The 19,112-nt window shown below is 36.3% G+C and overlaps 3 protein-coding genes across 4 annotated transcripts; all 3 read left to right on the top strand.

The window, feature by feature from the left end:
- The first annotated feature begins 349 nt into the window (after nt 1–349).
- LOC112511312 lies at nt 350–903 on the top strand. The gene has a single exon (XM_025116893.1). It carries the CDS (start codon nt 371–373, stop codon nt 665–667), a length of 297 nt encoding a protein of 98 aa, XP_024972661.1. The 5' UTR covers nt 350–370; the 3' UTR covers nt 668–903.
- A 5,104-nt stretch (nt 904–6,007) lies between these two features.
- On the top strand, nt 6,008–8,991 carry LOC112510966 (putative leucine-rich repeat receptor-like serine/threonine-protein kinase At2g24130). The gene is made up of 3 exons (XM_025116319.1): nt 6,008–8,480; nt 8,592–8,596; nt 8,657–8,991. The coding sequence occupies exons 1-3, from the start codon at nt 6,008–6,010 to the stop codon at nt 8,969–8,971; spliced, it is 2,793 nt and encodes a 930-aa protein (XP_024972087.1). The 3' UTR covers nt 8,972–8,991.
- Nucleotides 8,992–11,402: 2,411 nt separating this feature from the next.
- Nucleotides 11,403–18,858, top strand: LOC112511097 (serine incorporator 3). Of its 2 annotated transcripts, none has more exons than XM_025116518.1 (7): nt 11,403–11,500; nt 13,277–13,501; nt 14,014–14,253; nt 15,283–15,394; nt 15,531–15,705; nt 17,386–17,626; nt 18,390–18,858. In XM_025116518.1, exons 2-7 carry the CDS (start codon nt 13,318–13,320, stop codon nt 18,677–18,679), a joined length of 1,242 nt encoding a protein of 413 aa, XP_024972286.1. In that variant the 5' UTR covers nt 11,403–11,500; nt 13,277–13,317; the 3' UTR covers nt 18,680–18,858. The 2 variants fall into 2 exon arrangements, with proteins under 2 accessions (XP_024972286.1, XP_024972287.1); XM_025116519.1 differs by having other exon boundaries at nt 11,442–11,641; nt 13,275–13,501.
- The last annotated feature ends 254 nt before the right edge of the window (nt 18,859–19,112 follow it).

Genomic DNA, 19,112 nt, shown 5'->3' with positions numbered 1-19,112 from the left:
CATAGCGTAAACGACTCCTTAGGCTAGGTGGTGCCCGTTAGGTGTCTTAAAGGTGCACCTACGTTAAATGGATGTGTGCTTCCCTATGTTAATAAAAAGTGTGGTAGTGTCGTTACATATTTACTTGTGGCATTAACGGTTGCAAGTACAAGTCCTTTTTGGCTTTCTTTTAAATTTTCGGTTCTTTTAAAATTTCGGTAGCCACGGTAGAAAAACCTTCGTGGGTGTTGTAAAAAACCACTTGTATATCATTTTTATAGAAAATGTATGTTTTATAATTAATATTTGTTTTATTTTATGTTATGCTGATTATTTTGTGCTCCCACTTATAAATTTTTGTGGATCAGCCTCTACTCCTACTCCTAGTTGCATGATGGTTCTAGACAGCGTAATAAATTCACCCCACCGGAGGTCACAAACCGCATTTTCTTCACCGTCATTCAGAAAGCAATCCGAATTGGGTAGCTTTTCGACAATCATTAGGCGCCACCAATTCCTGCTAACGGCCCTCGCCCTCCTTGCTTTCCTCTGCACGGTTTATCTTTACTTTGCCGTAACTCTAGGGGAAGATAACTCGTGTTCGGGTTTGACTGTGACTCAAAAGGCGTTGTGTCATGCTCAACACGTAAAACAAACGGTTGCCAAAGGGAAAATGAAAATTCTCTAGCGAATAGAAGAACTCGACAACTATATATAGTCAGTAAAAACTAAATCAAATGAAACCAGTAAATCTCACAGTCTTTTTTCATCTTATCTGTTTAGGGTTCTTTTTCTAGGATTCTACTAAAAACAAAGAATTTGTCGACTCATTTTTAGTGATTTGCAGCAGAAAGAAATGTGTATTTAACCTAGAAACAATTAATTATGTCCTTGGTAAAACTAGTCTTTTTTATTGTAATTTTTCTTTTTTGTGTGTGGTTTTCATGGTTGTATGAAGATGTTGAAAATGTTGAGAGCAGGGTTGTAAACAAGTCGAGTCGGGTAGTAAATTATTTGAGTTTGACTCGAAAAAATGTATCAGGGTGAGGCTCGAATAACTTTTTCGAAGTAGGGTTCAAATACTAAGCACAAAATATTTTTTGATTTATCGAGCTCGAGCTCGATGATTTATAGACTTGAACTGACAATCTATTAACTTGATTATTGGTTCGAACATGATAATTTTATATTTTTATTGTATAATTAGTGAATATATGAACATGTTTGGCTCGAAAAAAATGTATGCTCGAATGGTTTGGCTCAACTCAAAAAAAGTTTGAATAGCTCGTTAAAAGTTCGACTTGTTTGCACCGCTAGTTGAGAGTAAAGTTTTGGTTAATTTATAGTAACTGATGATTGCATCGACTTAATGATGATATAGTGTTAAATTGTTAATTTGAGGTTGTTTATTGCTCTATTTCTAATCATGGGTCGGGTTTCAGTGAGAATTTAGTTAAGGTGAGAAGCGTAAGAAATGATCTTCACCCTTGGATGTACATTAAAATAAGATGTACCAGATAAATCCATGTATCAAGTACGTATGAATGAGTTTGAAATTAAAGGTGATCAAATGTCCATAATTTATCTTACGCTTCTCATCTTGACTTTCGTTCTCAAATGACCATTCGTCATATTTATTTTTTGTTTTTTTAATTTTGGAAAAATTCATCGATATGTAACGAAACTTTAGTTCCTATTTAATATTAATAAAGAGTATTATTATTTTTTTCTCTATCAATATAACTCATTTCATATTTTATGGAGTAAATTGTCTTTATATTTGTGACTTTTATCTCTGTAGTTTCGAATTACAGTTTCGGTTTTTGTGGTTCGCATTTCATTGATATTTTCGTTCCTGAATCTAACCCCCACCTTTGAAAACAACAATTGTGTAAACCACAAGAACGAAAACAATTGTGTAAACCACAAGAACGAGAACAATAATAGACTATAAATCATAAAGACGAAAACAACGATAAATTTTTAACCATAGGAATAAAAATCATAATTTTTATAAGTACAAGGACAAAAATAACAAATTTCAATAAATCATAATGTAATTTACTTTATTTAATTTAACAAAATTTCTCTAATATAACTAAAACTAGGTGTTTAGTTTAAGTTGGGGAATGAAAACGAAAATAACAGAAAATGAACATGGAAATGACTTTTCATTCTCCTCGATTTAACTTGGAATGAAAATTTGGGCTTATGGGAAAATGAACTCATTATATTATATAAAATTAAACAGTTTCTTTTATTATCATTACCATTGGTTATTGCTTAATCCTTACGACCAAACACTCCTAAGTTCAAATCGTTTCTCATTATTTCCCTACTTTTATAACATTCGATGATAAAAATGTCAAATTTATCATCCAATGCTCTCTAATCTGTTTGAAAACGGGTATAATGTCGTTAAATATTACAACATCAATAGATTATCAGTCAAAATGATATAAATAGGAAAATGTTAAACTTCATTACATCTATCAGTAGAAAAAACCTCATTGCACTAAATAAAAATTAAGAGGGCATTTAGTTTAGGCAGCGAATGAAAATGAAAATAACAGAGAATGAAAATAGAAATAAATTTTCATACCCCTCAGTTTAACCTGGAATGAAAATTTGGGCTTCTTAAGGAATGAACTCATTATATTATAAAAAACCAAACAGTTTCCTTTATTTTCATTCTCATTAATTACTGTTTAATACTTCTACCCGACCGAACACCCCCTAAACCAAATCTAATTATATTTTGATGGATTTTGCCCTATTATTTAATACACATACAACAACTACATATCTTTGATTTTCAAAAGGTAGAAAAAAATTGAAACTAATAATAAACAGTTAAAATAAACCACATGTTTACCACATGTCGATATCAAATAGTGATTTTTACCAAAACCAACATAGTTTTTAAATAACAAAAAAAAACACTTCAATTATGACACAATAAAAATACATGAAATATTGAGTTTTACCAAACCAACATGGCTTTTAAATAACAAAAAGCACACTTCAATTATGAGTTAATAAAAAATAAACACTCATTTAACAAACACCCAATGTTGACTAATTCATCCCATGAGCATCACTTACCTTTTAAAGTATCCACAACTTGCCATCCCATCATTTCTACATTTACTACTTTCATCCATCTTTTACAATGATTCACTTAGATTTTGAGATACTGGTTTAAAGACTGTTTATCTAATGTTTAGGGGTTGTTTGTTTACTTCTTAATAGTTTTATTAAGAAGTAGCATTTGAATCGTTAAGAGATGAATCTTGTTTGGCAAAAAAGAAAGTATGTCTCTTAGTGGTTATAAAATCTTCTGAATGATTATGTATCATGGGTCTCCCTTAACCATTCATGAGAGTCTCTTAATCATTCTAATCACTTAATCATTCTGCACCAAACTATTCAGCAACTGTCCAACAGCTTCTTACTCTGATAAGTACTTACCAAGTCATATTATCTTATCGAACATATTATCTTATCGAATGATGGTCGAGTAAGAGCGATGGCAAGGACCGCGATCTTACTCGGTAAATGAGTGCGACGACTCTTATTACGATTAGCATCGGGTAAACTGTTGCATACGATACTGTTTTTGTGAACTAAAATCTTACTCGGTGAGTATATGATAGTGTTGAATTTTGTCGGTAAACATTTATTCGGGTAAGCGTTTGGTAAACGAGCTCTTAGCCTCAAGGGGATGTAGTGGAAAATTTCATCTACCTCAGTTCGAATCTACATGTTGTCAAATCCCTTATGGCCATGGAGGTTCGCTGCGATGCCTTCAGACCAATCGTGGTCGCATTGACAATTAGTCGATTCAAATAAATTGGTCCAAAAACTCAGACTTACAAGAAGAATCATCTTTTACTTGGCTACTTTTTTTTTTTATCTAAAAAGGGTGAAAATGTGATTATGTTATTGGCTCATTTTGAATGTCCAAATCCGGATAACCTTCTAACTCAAAATCTTGAATAGCTAGTTTATAATCAGTGTGTTGATTAGTTGAATCATTGTGATGTCGAGATGAAGGTTAAGTCACCCCTACCCTACTGCCAACGACATATATTTCCCATTTTAACCCCTCATTCAACTTACATTTTCTTACCGACTTTTAACTATATTGATGGTTCTTCTTGATTGTCCAACTCAAAAAACCCTGATGTCTAATAATCGGTTTATAATCACTATGTTGATCGGTTTATTCATCAAGATATCAGGATGAAAGTTAACTCGTCCCTAACCAACTACCAATAGAGATGTAAATTTACCTCTTGGTGTGGGTACCCAACGGGGTAGGGATTCCGGGTAACTTGGGAGGGAACGGAGTTTATTTTATACCTGAAACAGGGTCGGGGATGGCATTACCGCCCCTAATCCAACCTCGATTAATTTTTTATTTTATTTAATATATGTACGTAGTATGTGTATAAATAAATATGTGTATATATGTATATAGACTTGGGATCACGTGAGACTAACCTATTCTCGTGAGACTCATGAAACCATTTTTTTACACTTGAAATTTCACAGCAAAATCCTGTGAAAGTTCGACTTTTTTTTTACCTTCACAATATTTTGCTATGAAGTTTCAAGTGTAAAAAAATGGTCTCACGGGTCTTACGAAAACAGGTTGGTCTCACGTGAACCCAACCCTATGCATATATGTATACATTTAAATATATTTGATTTTCAATACTGCTAATTAATGTAATGATGATTCATTATAATTTAGATTTTAAACTACATTGTTTTTTATCAAACAATTCATGAACCCGTCGGGGATTCCTTTCCCCCGAACATGTCATGGGTTGAGATCAGGAGATGCATTATACGTCCAATTCCTGTCTCTAACTACCGGTAACCAAATCAAATCAACCCAATATTTGATTCAAAAGAAGGGGTCCCTACCTACTATCAATGACATCATTATGTTAAAATCAAAAACCTCAAAGTTAACTTCCATAAAACACATATTACAACATTCTTGGACAATCCCCTTTGTCCAAAGTCCACAAAATCATGTGTCATATTCCCTAATGAATGGTTTCTACCTAAATAAAAGATCTAAAAGTGCTACAATTTGACATCAAAATATTGGGGGCAGACTTACTATATTCCTATCCATTTTGTTGCCATCATTCTCCACCAATAATTAGTTATAATGAACATCTACTCATCATATATGCACCATCATCAACAAAAATATAACGGTATCAGAGCCAGATTTTGATCCTAGACCGCGTTGGACTTAGCGGTGGGCTCAAACTTTTTGTCGAGTCGAGTCGAGTGGGTGCACCTTTGAGGTGGATCGAATGCCCGCAAAGTCACCCGATGTTTTTTAACCGAATTCTATCGTTAGGAGGGTTTTTAAGATTTTTTTTGGTTGATTTTGAGACTTTTTCAGTTTTTGGTTGATTTAACGAGACTTTTTTGGGTTTTTGGCTGATTTAAAGAGGCTTTTTCAGTTTTTAGGTTAATTTCGAAAGACTTTTTTAGTTTTTTTGGGTCGATTATGAGAGATTTTTCGGTTTCTCGGTTTTTTTGATTGATTTCAGTAGACTTTTATGGTTTGGAGGATGATTTCGAGAGACTTTTTCGATTTCTTAATTCAAAGAACTTTACAGTTTCTTGGTTAATTTCCCTTTTACTTCTTTAATATCTTGGAACACTCCTACACTTTTAATATCCTAAAAAAATTCTACTTACAAAAATCAGTGGAACGATTATACGGGACCCATAGAGTCCTTGTAAGTCTCCCCCTAATTATGGGTCCACCAACTCTAGTCCATCTATAAATCATGCCACAATCAACTATTTACACTTAAGGGGGTGCTTCAATAGAGACACCCACAAACATAGTGGCATTTTAACTACTATTTCACCATATTGAACGTAGAAGCAGGAAATAGAAATACCTGTCAGATTGCAGAAAGTTTCCAAAATGATCTTTCAAAGAAAAATTGTCTTCGGATTCTTCGTGTTCTTCGTTCTCGAGCGTTTAATGGCAGTATCGGGAATCGATAAGAGCCCACAACATTCACTTCAGACCGATAAAGATGCGCTGCTGGAGTTCAAGAAAAGCATAAAGGTCGACCCAAAATTGGTGCTTTCGAACTGGAACGAGACCACGGAAGTTTGCAGGTTCAATGGGATCGTTTGCAAGAATGGGAACCGTGTTGGCAGAATCGCGCTCGTCGGGGCTGGGCTTGTGGGACCATTTTCACCCGTGATAGGAAACCTCACGGCCCTTAGAACGATAAATCTTTCGGATAATAGTTTATACGGAAACATCCCATTTGGGATTTCGTCTTTACGGCATCTTAGAAACCTTTATCTAGACAACAATAGCCTGCAAGGTCCGATTCCCGGATCTTTATCTTCGTTATCAAATCTTACTCTTCTTGCTCTTGGCAACAATGGTCTCCATGGCGAGATCCCGCCTTCGTTGTTCTCAAACTGCAGTTTGTTGTCGAATTTGGACCTTTCGTTCAATCTCTTCAGCGGGAAAATCCCACCAGAAATCGGAAATTGTCCGAAACTTTGGAATCTGAATTTGTATAACAATCAGTTCACCGGAGAAATCCCGTTGTCGTTGGCAAACGCTTCAGAAATGTACAATCTTGACGTAGAAAGCAACAATCTTTCTGGCGAACTGCCATCAAAACTAGTTTCCAAGCTCACCCAACTTCTGAATCTTCATTTATCATATAACCAAATGGTTAGCCATGATCGAAACAGCAATCTTGACATCTTTTTTACCGCACTTTCAAACTGCAGTATGCTCCGGGAGCTCGAGTTAGCCGGCATGGGACTAGGTGGAACGCTACCCGATTCCATCAGAAAACTAGGTGTCAATTTCAGTTACATGCTGCTACAAGAAAACAAGATCTATGGTTCAGTTCCATCCGTTATCGCTAATCTTTCGAGCCTAATATATCTGAATTTGACCATGAATCATCTCAACGGAACAATCTCGCCAGAAATCAGTCGATTACCGAGACTAGATAAACTCTGGTTATCCTATAATGTTTTCACAGGCGAAATCCCAGAAGAAATCGGACAGTTTCGTCATCTGGGCGAACTCGAATTGTCACATAACAGATTCACAGGTAAAATCCCAGAAAGTTTAGGGAATTTGGTTAGTCTAATTTCCCTCTCCCTCAATAACAACCAACTTTCAGGAAAAATACCTTCTACTTTAGGAAATTGCATAATTCTATCGAGTCTAGATCTTTCTTACAACAGATTAACCGGAAACATACCTTCGGAGTTATCATCAGCCATGCGTCGTAATGCAATTTTCTTGAATCTTTCTCATAATCGTCTCGAAGGACTGCTACCTTCTGACCTCAGCAAGCTAGAAACCATCAAAGAGATCAATCTTTCGTTCAATAAGCTCACTGGAACCATCTTTCCTAAAATTTCGAGTTATATGGCCTTAGAGACGTTAGATTTGTCGTGCAACTCATTTCAAGGTCAACTTCCGGAGTTCTTGACCAAGCTTACGAGTCTTGAAGTGTTTGACGTATCTAACAACAGTCTATCGGGAAAGATCCCAACGGGTTTAAGCAAAATCGATAGCCTTAAATTCTTGAATCTTTCGTTCAATGACTTCAACGGCAGAGTTCCTGAGGGTGGCATTTTCGATTCCATCACTAATCTTTCATTTCTAGGAAACCGACATCTTTGTGGGCATGTTTCTGGCCTCCCATTTTGTTCCCACAAGAAGAAATACTTCCATTCCCCCGTTTTTCTGGTCATTTTCTACGTCGGCATTTTGGTATTCGTTTTGGTGACGGCAATCTGCTGTGTGATCGGATGGCGGTATCTGAAACGAATCGTAAGTTCTAAGGCTCGGCCAGAAACGGAATCTCAACCAGAACTGACACATAACTTCCCACGAATCACGTATAAAGAGCTCGCGGAAGCTACAGGCGGATTCAGTGATAATAGATTGCTCGGTTCGGGAGGCTACGGACGAGTATTCAAAGGATCACTTCCAGATGGAACGCAAATAGCAGTCAAAGTGCTTCAGTTACAAACAGGGAATTCAACCAAAAGTTTCAATAGAGAATGCCAAGTTCTAAAAAGGATTCGTCATAGGAATCTGATAAGAATCATAACAGCTTGTAGTTTACCTGACTTCAAAGCTCTAGTTCTTCCATTCATGGCGAATGGAAGCTTGGATAACCGTTTATATCCAGATTCAGATTCATCGGATCTGAACCTGATTCAACGAGTGAACATTTGCAGTGATATTGCTGAAGGAATGGCTTACCTCCATCATCATTCCCCAATTAAAGTCATACATTGTGATCTGAAACCTAGCAATGTTCTTCTCAACGACGACATGACAGCTTTGGTCTCCGATTTTGGGATCGCGAAATTAGTGATGACGATCGGATCTGGATCTGAGAATTTGGGGAATTCGACAGCAAATATCCTTTGTGGATCCATCGGTTACATTCCACCAGGTATCAAATTTCTAAAGCCAAACTAACCATCATAAATTTCAGCCATTGCTAAAACCTTGGAAACGGGTTTATGTACAGAATACGGATACGGATCTAGCCCGTCAACACTAGGAGACGTTTACAGCTTCGGCATTCTGGTTCTGGAGATGGTGACGAGAAAGAAACCGACGGATGAGATGTTTTCTGAAGGAATTAGCCTGCACAATTGGGTGAAACGCCATTATCATAGACGAATGGAAGATGTGGTGGATTCATCGCTGGTGCGAACGACCAGAGATCAATCGAACGATGTGAAGAAAATGTGGGAAGTGGCGATTGGAGAGTTGCTGGAGATGGGGATTCTGTGCACACAAGAGTCTCCGGCGAGTAGACCGACGATGATGGATGCCGCCGGCGATTTAGATCGACTGAAAAGGTACCTGGGTGGCGATACCACGGCGACATTCGCTTCGTCTCTTGGGATATCGTCTTCGACCATAAGTGATGATTAGCAAGCACAGCCATGGTTTTCAGTGTACGGATGGAACGTCTTTTTTATCGGTTGACTCTTTCGTGTTGACTTTTGAATATTAAATCAACATCTTGATCATTTCCATAACATTATTTATAGACAAAAATGTGAGAGTATCTCCACGTTTTAAAAATGGAGGTTTTAATTCGTTACAAAGTTCATCACGGTAACTAAATTTTGGGTATGGTTGGATTGGACAGAATAAGTATATGTCTGGTATTTATAATTATTATAATTGGATTGGATAGAACAAATTATTTTTAAAAATTATTTAATGGTTTTAAATATTATATAATAGTTATAATTAACATAAATAAAATAAATAATTAAAAAATTTAATTTATAAATATTTTTAGACAAGTTTCGTATAAATGAATACATACATATATAATGATACCAAATTTGAATAAAATTTTTGATATATTGATGGTGGTAGTAGTGGCGGTGGATGTGGTTATGGTTATGGTGGAGGTGGTGGTGACTGACGGTAGTAGTGACGATGGGCGGTTGTGGTCTGCGGCTGACGGCAGTTATAGAGGTAAAGGCGGTGGTGGTTGATGGACGATCGTGGTTATAAAGGACGTGAAGTTGGTGGATTCTGGTGGTGGTGGCAGTTGACAAAAGCGGATGAGGTAGTTGTGACTGATGTAGTGAAGATGGTGGTGGAGGTGAGGTGGTAATAGACGATGGTGGTCGATGGTCAACAATTGTTGTGGAGGTCGTAAAGGAGGTTGTTGTAGTATAGGAGGAGTTGGGGGTGGCCAATGGTGGTAGTGGTGGTGGCAATAGATGGTGGCCGATGGTCGATGGTGGTTGTAGATATGGCAATAGACAGTGGTGGTCGGTAGTCGATGGTGGTTATAGAGGTCATGGAGGAGGTTGTTGTATAAGAGGAGTTAGAGGCGGCCAACGATGACAGTGTTGGTGGTAACGGGTGGTGGTGGTAGTTGTAAAGGTAACAATGGACGGTGGTAGTCGGTGGTTATGGAGGTGGTGAATGAGGTTGTTGTAGTAAATGAGGAGTTGGAGGTGGCGAACAGCGGTATGGTGGTGGCAAATGGACGGTGGTGGTCGGTGATCAACTATGGTAGAGGTGGCGATAAACAATGGTGGACGGTGGTTGTGAAGGCGGTGGATGATGTTGTTGTAGTGGAAATGGAGGTGGAGGTGGCCACAATGACCTTCGGTGGCGGCGACGACGGACGAAACTAGCGGTGATGACCATTAAAACAAATGTATAAAATATATATAGACAAAGACAAGAGGGACCTTCTTTGGAAACGTTGTAACTCGTGAAATCTATTAGATTCAATTTAAACTGCATAAAACTAATTAAAAATATAATATAATATAAATTAAAAAAAATCCCTGTCCACTTTTCTCTTATCTCAGCTTTATCATCTTTTCATAACATACACGCACAAAAATGTAATTGAATATTCACATAAAATGTACAAATTGTGAACACTTTATTACAAATACTATTTTAGTTTGTAAACACATTGTAAACGTACTCTAAATCTACGAGATTTTATATAGCCTGTAAACATACTGTAAACACCAACTAAATCTAAACCTTTAACTTATGAACATATTATGAACACCTTATTAATTTTTTTAAGGTTGTTTACATTGTATTTACAATGTATTATGTTTTCAATTTATATGGACATTTAAATGTGCATGTGTGTATGTATGAATTTTCTAAAAAAATGGATTAATTTTTATTTATTTATCTCATTAATTATTTTAAATTGGTGGTTTATAATTTACTAGAATGGTACTTGCATAATGCAGTAAGATACATCTCGATTTTAATTTTTTGTTTTTATTATGTCCCATGTCGATGTTATTAATACTGTTTTATGCGGTTTTGAGAAAACAATAATGTTTTTATTTTTGAATAAAATATAAATTTGATATAATAATATATTTTTTATAAAAATAATAGTTAAGTATTATGTTAGAACATAAAAATTATCCTAATTATATTTTAGATTTTTTATATTTTAAATAAAATGTTTATCCTGTATTTGATTATTTTTATCTGCAGTTAGTTATACAATTGCAAACATGAAATTTTAATAAGTTGTACTTATACATAATTTACTTGTAATATTGAATTTTAAGTAATATACATCAATAATCAGTACTTCATGTATACAAAATGGTTTTTATGATTTTTAAGAGTTTACGAGTTTTGTAAATAATTAAATCCAAAACCCGAAAAATATTAATATAAATATTAAATAAAAAATGAATATAAAACTATTTCGGGCCAAACAATATTATGGTCCGGCCCAATAAGTGTATTTTACAAATCGACCCCTCGAGTTTTGAAAAACTGCCAATTCACATCCTTTTCTTTTTCCCCTTTCTTATATTTTGTAGCAAATGTTAAATAGTCTTGTGCGCGTTCGTAAAAAAGTTTTATCCAAAGCCCTTTTCAAAGCAAATCCTCATCCGATCGTCGTCATAATCCTCGTTGTTCTTCAACAGATCGCAACAGGTACGACCTAATCTTCAAGCGTTATTCATGTGTAAATATGTAGTTTGTGCATCGATGTATCGGTTCTGTTAAAAGATTGTTGTTCCCTAGGGTTTTGGCTTTTGCAAGTTAGGTATCATACTCGTTCTCTTTAAGAAAAAAGGTATCGTCATCGTTTCTTATTTCGAAATAAATTAGTGTTATGAGCTGTAATTATGGTATTCGATGATCGACGCTGAATTGTGTGGTTCGGTGGATATCGATTAATTGAGCAATATGTGTTTACGACGCGGGATATATGTAGATTTGCGTATCAATAAGTTCTTATGTTTTTAATTCTTAAACATATTAGGGTTCTTCTTTCTTGGTGCATCATAATCGTGGTCGAATTCCGAATACCCAAATATTTTCTTTTGAGACGGTAAAATTTTATTCAAAACTGAAAACTGTTAGTACAAAGAGAATGGGAATATGATCTGACCTCTGGCTATCCAAACTGAACGAGAATACCGATATGGAAGACCCTTTTGTATTATTCTGTGATTTTTTTGTTATGTGTTTCATTGAGTGTGATGATTGATTTCCAATTATCAGTTTTTGGTTGATATGATTGGTTTACTATCCATGCCAATATGTAATAAACATGGTTCTAAATAACTCGTTATGGCACCAAGGTTTGGCTTTGCCGCCATTTTAACCCCTATGACTCCACTCTAAGGTTTGGTTTGCGTTGTAACACTTTATGGTGTGTTACGGCGCATTATTCTGTAAACCGGGTTCTTTTCTTATTACCTTTTCTAAATATGTAACTTGGGGGATACTAGATAACAAAAACATAAATAAACATAAAAAAGAAACTGAAAACTGAAAACCCTAAATAGGTAAATCCTTGCTCCCATTCCCGTACGCAGAGAGTCGAACACGAATTCCTTGAGCATTGAAGAAAGTGATAAGTATTGAGTAGAGACTTATGAGATTTAATCCTGATTTCATATAGGCTTCATGTATTTGATATAAATGTAATTTTTAATTCTTATAACTGTATACGAATTTAAATTGTATTACAATATTATACAAAACATGAACACATACAAGTATACACACACATACATATATGTATATTTATGCTGCCTTAGGGGAAAAATGACGTGGCCTCGCTGTAACTCTTAAGGCTTGAGGCTTAACCCTGCGCCACACCATGCCTCATGTTGTTTAGAACCTCGGTAATAGCACCCACATGGTGCATTTTTGTGCATCAATGAGCTGTTTCAATGTCATATTTACAATTTGTTTTGGTTTGGGTCTTCTCAAGTTGGGTGTCATGTTTGTCCGTTTGGTATAACAAAAACTTGTCCCATGTTTGGTGCGACATTTAGACTGGGATATGATGGGACTGAGCAGGACAAAATTGTAACTTTTTGTTCCATCAAAATAGGTGGAACAAAAATCAGGAAAATAGGACAAAATTGGTAAATCACTAAACTTCTTATGTCAAATTAAGACCCTAAAACCTTACCACAATTCGTTCACCCGCCTACCTTATGTCACATTAAGACCCTAAAACCTTACCACAATTCGTTCACCCGCCTANAAGACCCTAAAACCTTACCACAATTCGTTCACCCGCCTACCTTATGTCACATTAAGACCCTAAAACCTTACCACAATTCGTTCACCCGCCTACCTCACACTTGCCTGTCCTGTCTAGTCCCGTTTGGTATATCCAAGGTTCTTCTGTCTTGTGTATATTATTTTTATGGTCTTTGACAAGTGTGATGATTGGTGTCGGATTATCAGTTTCAGTGAATATTGATTACCAATAGAGCAGACAGAGAAAGATGTGGGCAGCTTCTTGCCTGGCCACCTGTTGCGCATCATGTGCGTGCAGTGCATGCCAGTCGGTGGTGTCAGGGATTAGTCGTCGGTCTGCTCGTATTGCATACTGTGGTCTCTTTGCGCTTTCTTTGATTGTGGCATGGATTCTAAGAGAAGTTGCTGCACCGCTCATGGAGAAGATCCCATGTAAGTCCTTCTATCTTCAATCTTTCGCTAAAAGCATATATAATTTCTATCAGTGTTTGGCTATGGGATCTAATACAACTTCAATTGTACAAAAGGAAAATCAATTTATGTTGACGAAATCTGAGAGAAGGGGTACATCTAAGATAAATATACTCCCTCCATCCCAAGATAAATGTCCACAATGAAAAAGGCACACAATCTTCGAAAAATGTGTAATATTACACTTTTTAATTAACTAACGACAATTTTATCCTTAATAATAGAGGGAGTAATGAGTTATCTCGTAATTAAGGGTAGAATTGGAAAGTAGGCACTTACTTTTGAAAGTGGATACTTATTTGGGAATTGGGACATAGGAAGATAGAAATGTGGACGCTTATTTTTGGACGGAGGGAGTAATTACTATAAGAAACTTGTATGTATAAATATGCAGAGACAGGAAAATTTTCAACCTAAGTTGAATCCTTGTTGCATTTGTGGACGATCTGACCTCTTGTTCATCGTTGATGCAGGGATTAATCATTTCCACCAAACACCAGATAGGGAGTGGTTTGAGACTGATGCAGTTTTGCGAGTTAGTTTGGGGAACTTCTTGTTTTTCTCAATTCTCTCTCTTTTAATGGTTGGGGTGAAAACCCAGAAAGACCCACGTGATAGTCTGCACCATGGTGGATGGATGATGAAAGTCATCTGCTGGTGTCTTTTGGTAATCTTAATGTTTTTTCTCCCAAATGAGATCATCAGCTTTTATGGTAAGCCTATCTCTTAATAGGATCTAGAATACTGGTTTCTTGTTTGTTTTCCTTTTCTCCATTTCATTCACCCTCTTGGTAGTTCCCTGACAATAGTGTGTGTGTGTGTGTGTATATATATATATATATATATATATATATAGGGGAGGTTTATTTTACAAACCATGTAATTCTTATAAATTTTACAAATGGATCTCAACCAATACATGTAGATAATCAATGGTGTAGATTAATTCGGTTCCTAAATTACTTTCAACCACATTTTATAGTGGGGAGGAATAGTGCGTGAATGATGATTCTTAGACGAGGGAATCGTTCCTCTCTAAATAAAAAGAAGCAACCGCCTCTAAATTTCAAAATAAACAAAATCAATTGTTGAGATTAGGTTTGTAGAGTTTGTTAGAATTGTTGGGTTTGTAATTTATATCAACCCTATATATATGTCTCTGTGTGTGTGTGTGTGTATATTTCTCTGTTCCTACAACTTGCGGATCAGGAGATGTTTACTACTTAAAAAATATTGGTTCTTAAGAGATTTCGGCTCTGACCTAGCATATTTATTATGAGTGTACGTTTGGTATGTGGCACAGGTAATGACAGGACATGACAAAAACTAGTTGTCCCCGTTTGGCACGAGATTAGATTGGGATATGGGACTGGACATGACTGACCGAGTGGGATGAAAATGCATTTTTTTCTGTCCCACCAAAATAGGTAGAACATAAATCAAGGAGATGAGAGAATTTTAGTAAATTACTAAACTACCCATGTCAAATTAGAACCTTAAAACCTTCCACAATTATCTTTCACCCGCTTACCTCACTCTTGCCCGTCTAGTTCTGTACGCATGCCAAACACACTCTGAAGAAACAACTTCTGGTGGCGAATGATGTCATGCAAATTATATGAGCTAGTTTTGGAGCAACGAAGCATATCCCAGTAGGGAATAATCTGTGTTTTGCTTTCGATATGTATGATAATATTCATTTGAATAAGTCAAACTTACATCATATTCATTTGTGAATGCAGAGTCAACATCAAAATTTGGCTCGGGCTTATTTCTCCTTGTCCAAGTTGTACTCTTGTTGGACTTTGTTCATAGTTGGAATGACAAATGGGTTGGATATGATGAGCAGTTCTGGTTAGTTCAATTCATTTCCTGTCCCAAAATACATCTTTTCTAGCTATTAGCGCTCACACACAAAAAGACTGGAAAACGAATCGTGTTTTCCATTCGGATCTCTTTATATTTATACAGTTCATTCCATACCATGCAGGTATGCAGCCTTGCTTATTGTCTCACTCGTGTGTTATGTGGCAACATTCTTGTTTTCTGGACTTCTTTTCTACTTGTTTACCCCATCTGGACAGGACTGTGGGCTCAATATGTTCTTTATTCTGATGACCCTGATTCTTGTCTTCGTGTTTGCCATTATCACGCTACATCCTACAGTAAGTTTCTAAACCTCTTTTGGCCACTGTCTAAAATCATATTTTTTCCCTGTTATGTCTTTACATGGGTTTTGCATATATATATAATGGTAAACTAGCTGTGTATGCAATTCATCATTAAAAAAGAAAATCCAAACTTTATGTATTATTTTGCTGTATTAGTAGTGTTCGATGCTTATCCTGTATGTGAACATGTTTATCTGTTGTATTTTTGGAGTTCAAATGTGAAATTTTTAAGAAGTTATACATAGGCACTAATAAGTTGTAAGCATGAATTTTAAGAGTTTACCAAATGCTTTATGTAGTATATATTAGATAAATATGATGTTATTACAAAGTGTCTTGCTCCCCGAATTATCTAATTCTTTCTAAACATTTTGACAACTTGATCTTGATCTATTATATTGTTAAGTCCACATTTGACATGGCTGGGTATGGGAATTGTAGCTAGCATAGTTGGGCAGAAGGGAGTTGGACGGACGGGCAAGCTGAGGGCTGGCAGTCTAGGATAGAGATGTGTTTTTTGTTGCACCTTTTAGTATGTTTTCAATGTTACCCGCTCGTACTTTTTCTTCTAATTTCTCTCGTGTTGCGTTCACCATAAGTTAGAGCATCTCCAACAGATTCTCCAAAATGTCTCCAAAATGGAGAATCAAAATTCAAAATCTCGAAAGAAAATTTACATTCAACTCTAACAGCTTCCCCATTTTGGAGATTACGATGTTCATTATATTATTAAAATATTCCATACATTTAATAAAATATTCCATACATTTAATAAAATATTATTTCTCTCCTAAACATTCAATTTCAAGGTTTCTTATTGATGGGAATATAATAAAAAAATATGTCTCTCTCATGGCAATCATTTTTGGGGAGTTCTACAGATTTGGAGAATTTCACACTATCTCTCCTACTTTCTCCATAATTTGGAGAATCTGTTGAGCAAAAAAGTTGCTCATAAATCTCCATTTTCTCCATTTTGGAGAACCTCTTGGAGATGCTCTTGGGGGCTATTTGGTTGGTTTTCCATTAAGTTCTGTATGTATATGAAGTTGTATGTGCAGATTACTGTCTATATAGGAGGTCCCTTAGTGTTCATGCCTTCTCCTTTGGTGTAGAGCCGTAGAGCAGAGACGGACCTAGAAAAATTTTAAGTGGTGTGGTGGCATCATTTGACTATGAGAAACAAATATAGGGATATTTTTCACGAAATCATCATTGGTATGTTGCCTAGTTCATTGCTTTTCATATGCGAGGTCCTGTTGTCTTTTATTGCAATTTTCTTTCAGAAGCATAATGAATTTGAAATTAAAAGCTAAAAACTAAGAAAATGACACTAACGGGATTCAAACTCTGATCTGCGGTGGAAGAAAAGCCTTGCAAACCAACTCTATCAAGGGAAACTTGTGTCCTCATTGTAGTTTCGAAATATATACGGTGGCACTTTTCACGACCCTATAATTTTTTACACTATGACAGAGGAATGAAGCGGTGGCCCGGGCCACCACATGGGTCCGTCCCTGCCGTAAAGGTCAGGGTTGTGTACATCTCGCTCTCCTCAGACCCTGCTCTCGAGTGGGATCTACCGGGTCAATTTGGTTTATTTGACATAGCTATCATGTAACCTTAGATTTCATAATATGCCATCTTATGAGATGTGTTGATTTGCATTATTAGGTAAGTGGCAGCATTCTGCCGGCATCTGTTATTTCGTTCTACTGCATGTATCTTTGCTATAGTGGACTCGCAAGTGAACCAAGGGATTATACTTGCAATGGTCTTCACAAGCATTCTAAGGCGGTTAACACCAGCACACTTACCGTTGGGTTGTTAACGACCGTGCTTTCTGTGGTATACTCTGCTGTTCGTGCCGGATCTTCTACTACTCTGCTTTCTCCACCGAGTTCACCTCGTGCAGGTAAACTTTCCTGTCATTCCTCTATCTGCTTGCATTAGTTGCTTGATTGCATGCACTCTCACCTATAGCTTGTTTTCTTGTTCCTTTTGATTTGTGTTTTCCTAAGGGGCTGTTTGGTTGATTTTCCACTAAGTGCTGTATGGATAAAGATGTTTGTGTGCATTAATCTGTTTGTATAGATTGAAAAGGTTTTTGTTTGGGAGGTTTTCTTCATAGATGGAATGAGCATATTTTTTAATTGGGAGGGATAGGTTTGGGAAAAAACTTGGGTTTCTGCATAAAGCTCCTCCTAGAAGCTTACTAAATAAGCCACCTTCAATATCATTAAAAACTTGATTTTCCACTAATATGATTTTCCACTAAGTGCTGTATGCGTGCGCAGACAGACAACACAGACACAGGCACGCACGTACATGCACGCTTGCGCATGTGTGTGTGTAGGTACGTATGTATGTATGTAAACATTTGTTGTATGTATGTGTACGTACGTATGTATGTAAACATTTGTTATTAAACGACAAATATATTTGATTTTTAGTATTTTTAATTAATTTAGTGACTATTCATTATAATTTTAATTTTAAATTACATTGTTTTTATTGTTTTTTACTACACTGGTTCCTCGAAGCCATCGGGGATTAATCGTGGCGGAGTCAGGGACGGGGGATGCATTACCCGCCCAATACCTGCCCCCTTTCCATCCCTAGTCCCGTGAACCATCTTCACTGCAACCGAAACTAAATTTTGGTTTTCCGTGGTTCAGGTGGTGAGAAGCCTTTGCTTCCGTTGGACAAAAGAGACGAGCATGAAGAGAAAGAGAAGTCGAAGCCTGTTACGTACTCGTATTCCTTCTTCCACATCATCTTCTCCCTCGCTAGCATGTACTCCGCAATGCTTCTCACGGGGTGGTCGACCTCGGTCGGGGAGAGCGGTCGGTTGGTGGATGTCGGTTGGCCGTCGGTGTGGGTCCGTATCATAACCTCATGGGCAACTGCTGGTTTGTTCATATGGTCAATGGTTGCACCCCACCTCTTTCCTGATAGGGAGTTCTGAGCCAATTTGAAGTAATTCCAACAAATGTGAATTTGATTGATATAGTGTTTAATATAATTGACGTGGAGGATGGATTATACTTTCGATTTTCGAAGTTTATTTTGTGGTGTGATTTTAAGTTTAATATGTGAATAAATCTTGAAAACCATGTGAAATTGTTTTGTGTTTTGTATTGGTGATATATCAAAGGGTCAAATTTAGGGATTTTTGAGTGCGAAATTGGTCAAAATAACCGTTTTTTAACCGACTTCATTTTTTTAGCCACTTTCAGAATCGAATTTTCATTTTAGCCGGAGTTTATGCAAATACAAGTGTATTTGCCTATATTTTATTTTAAAAAAGGGGGAAAAAATTTATGCGTTTTTTTTATATGAAAACTAAGTTCATGTAATATGCGAGACATTTGCATAGATTTCGACTAAAATGAAAAATT

The sequence above is a fragment of the Cynara cardunculus genome (genome assembly GCF_001531365.2).
Source record: "Cynara cardunculus var. scolymus isolate 2C chromosome LG 4, CcrdV1, whole genome shotgun sequence".
NCBI lineage: Eukaryota > Viridiplantae > Streptophyta > Magnoliopsida > Asterales > Asteraceae > Cynara > Cynara cardunculus.
Note: the sequence above shows the minus strand (reverse complement) of the source record. Positions and strands in the feature narration are given on the sequence as shown.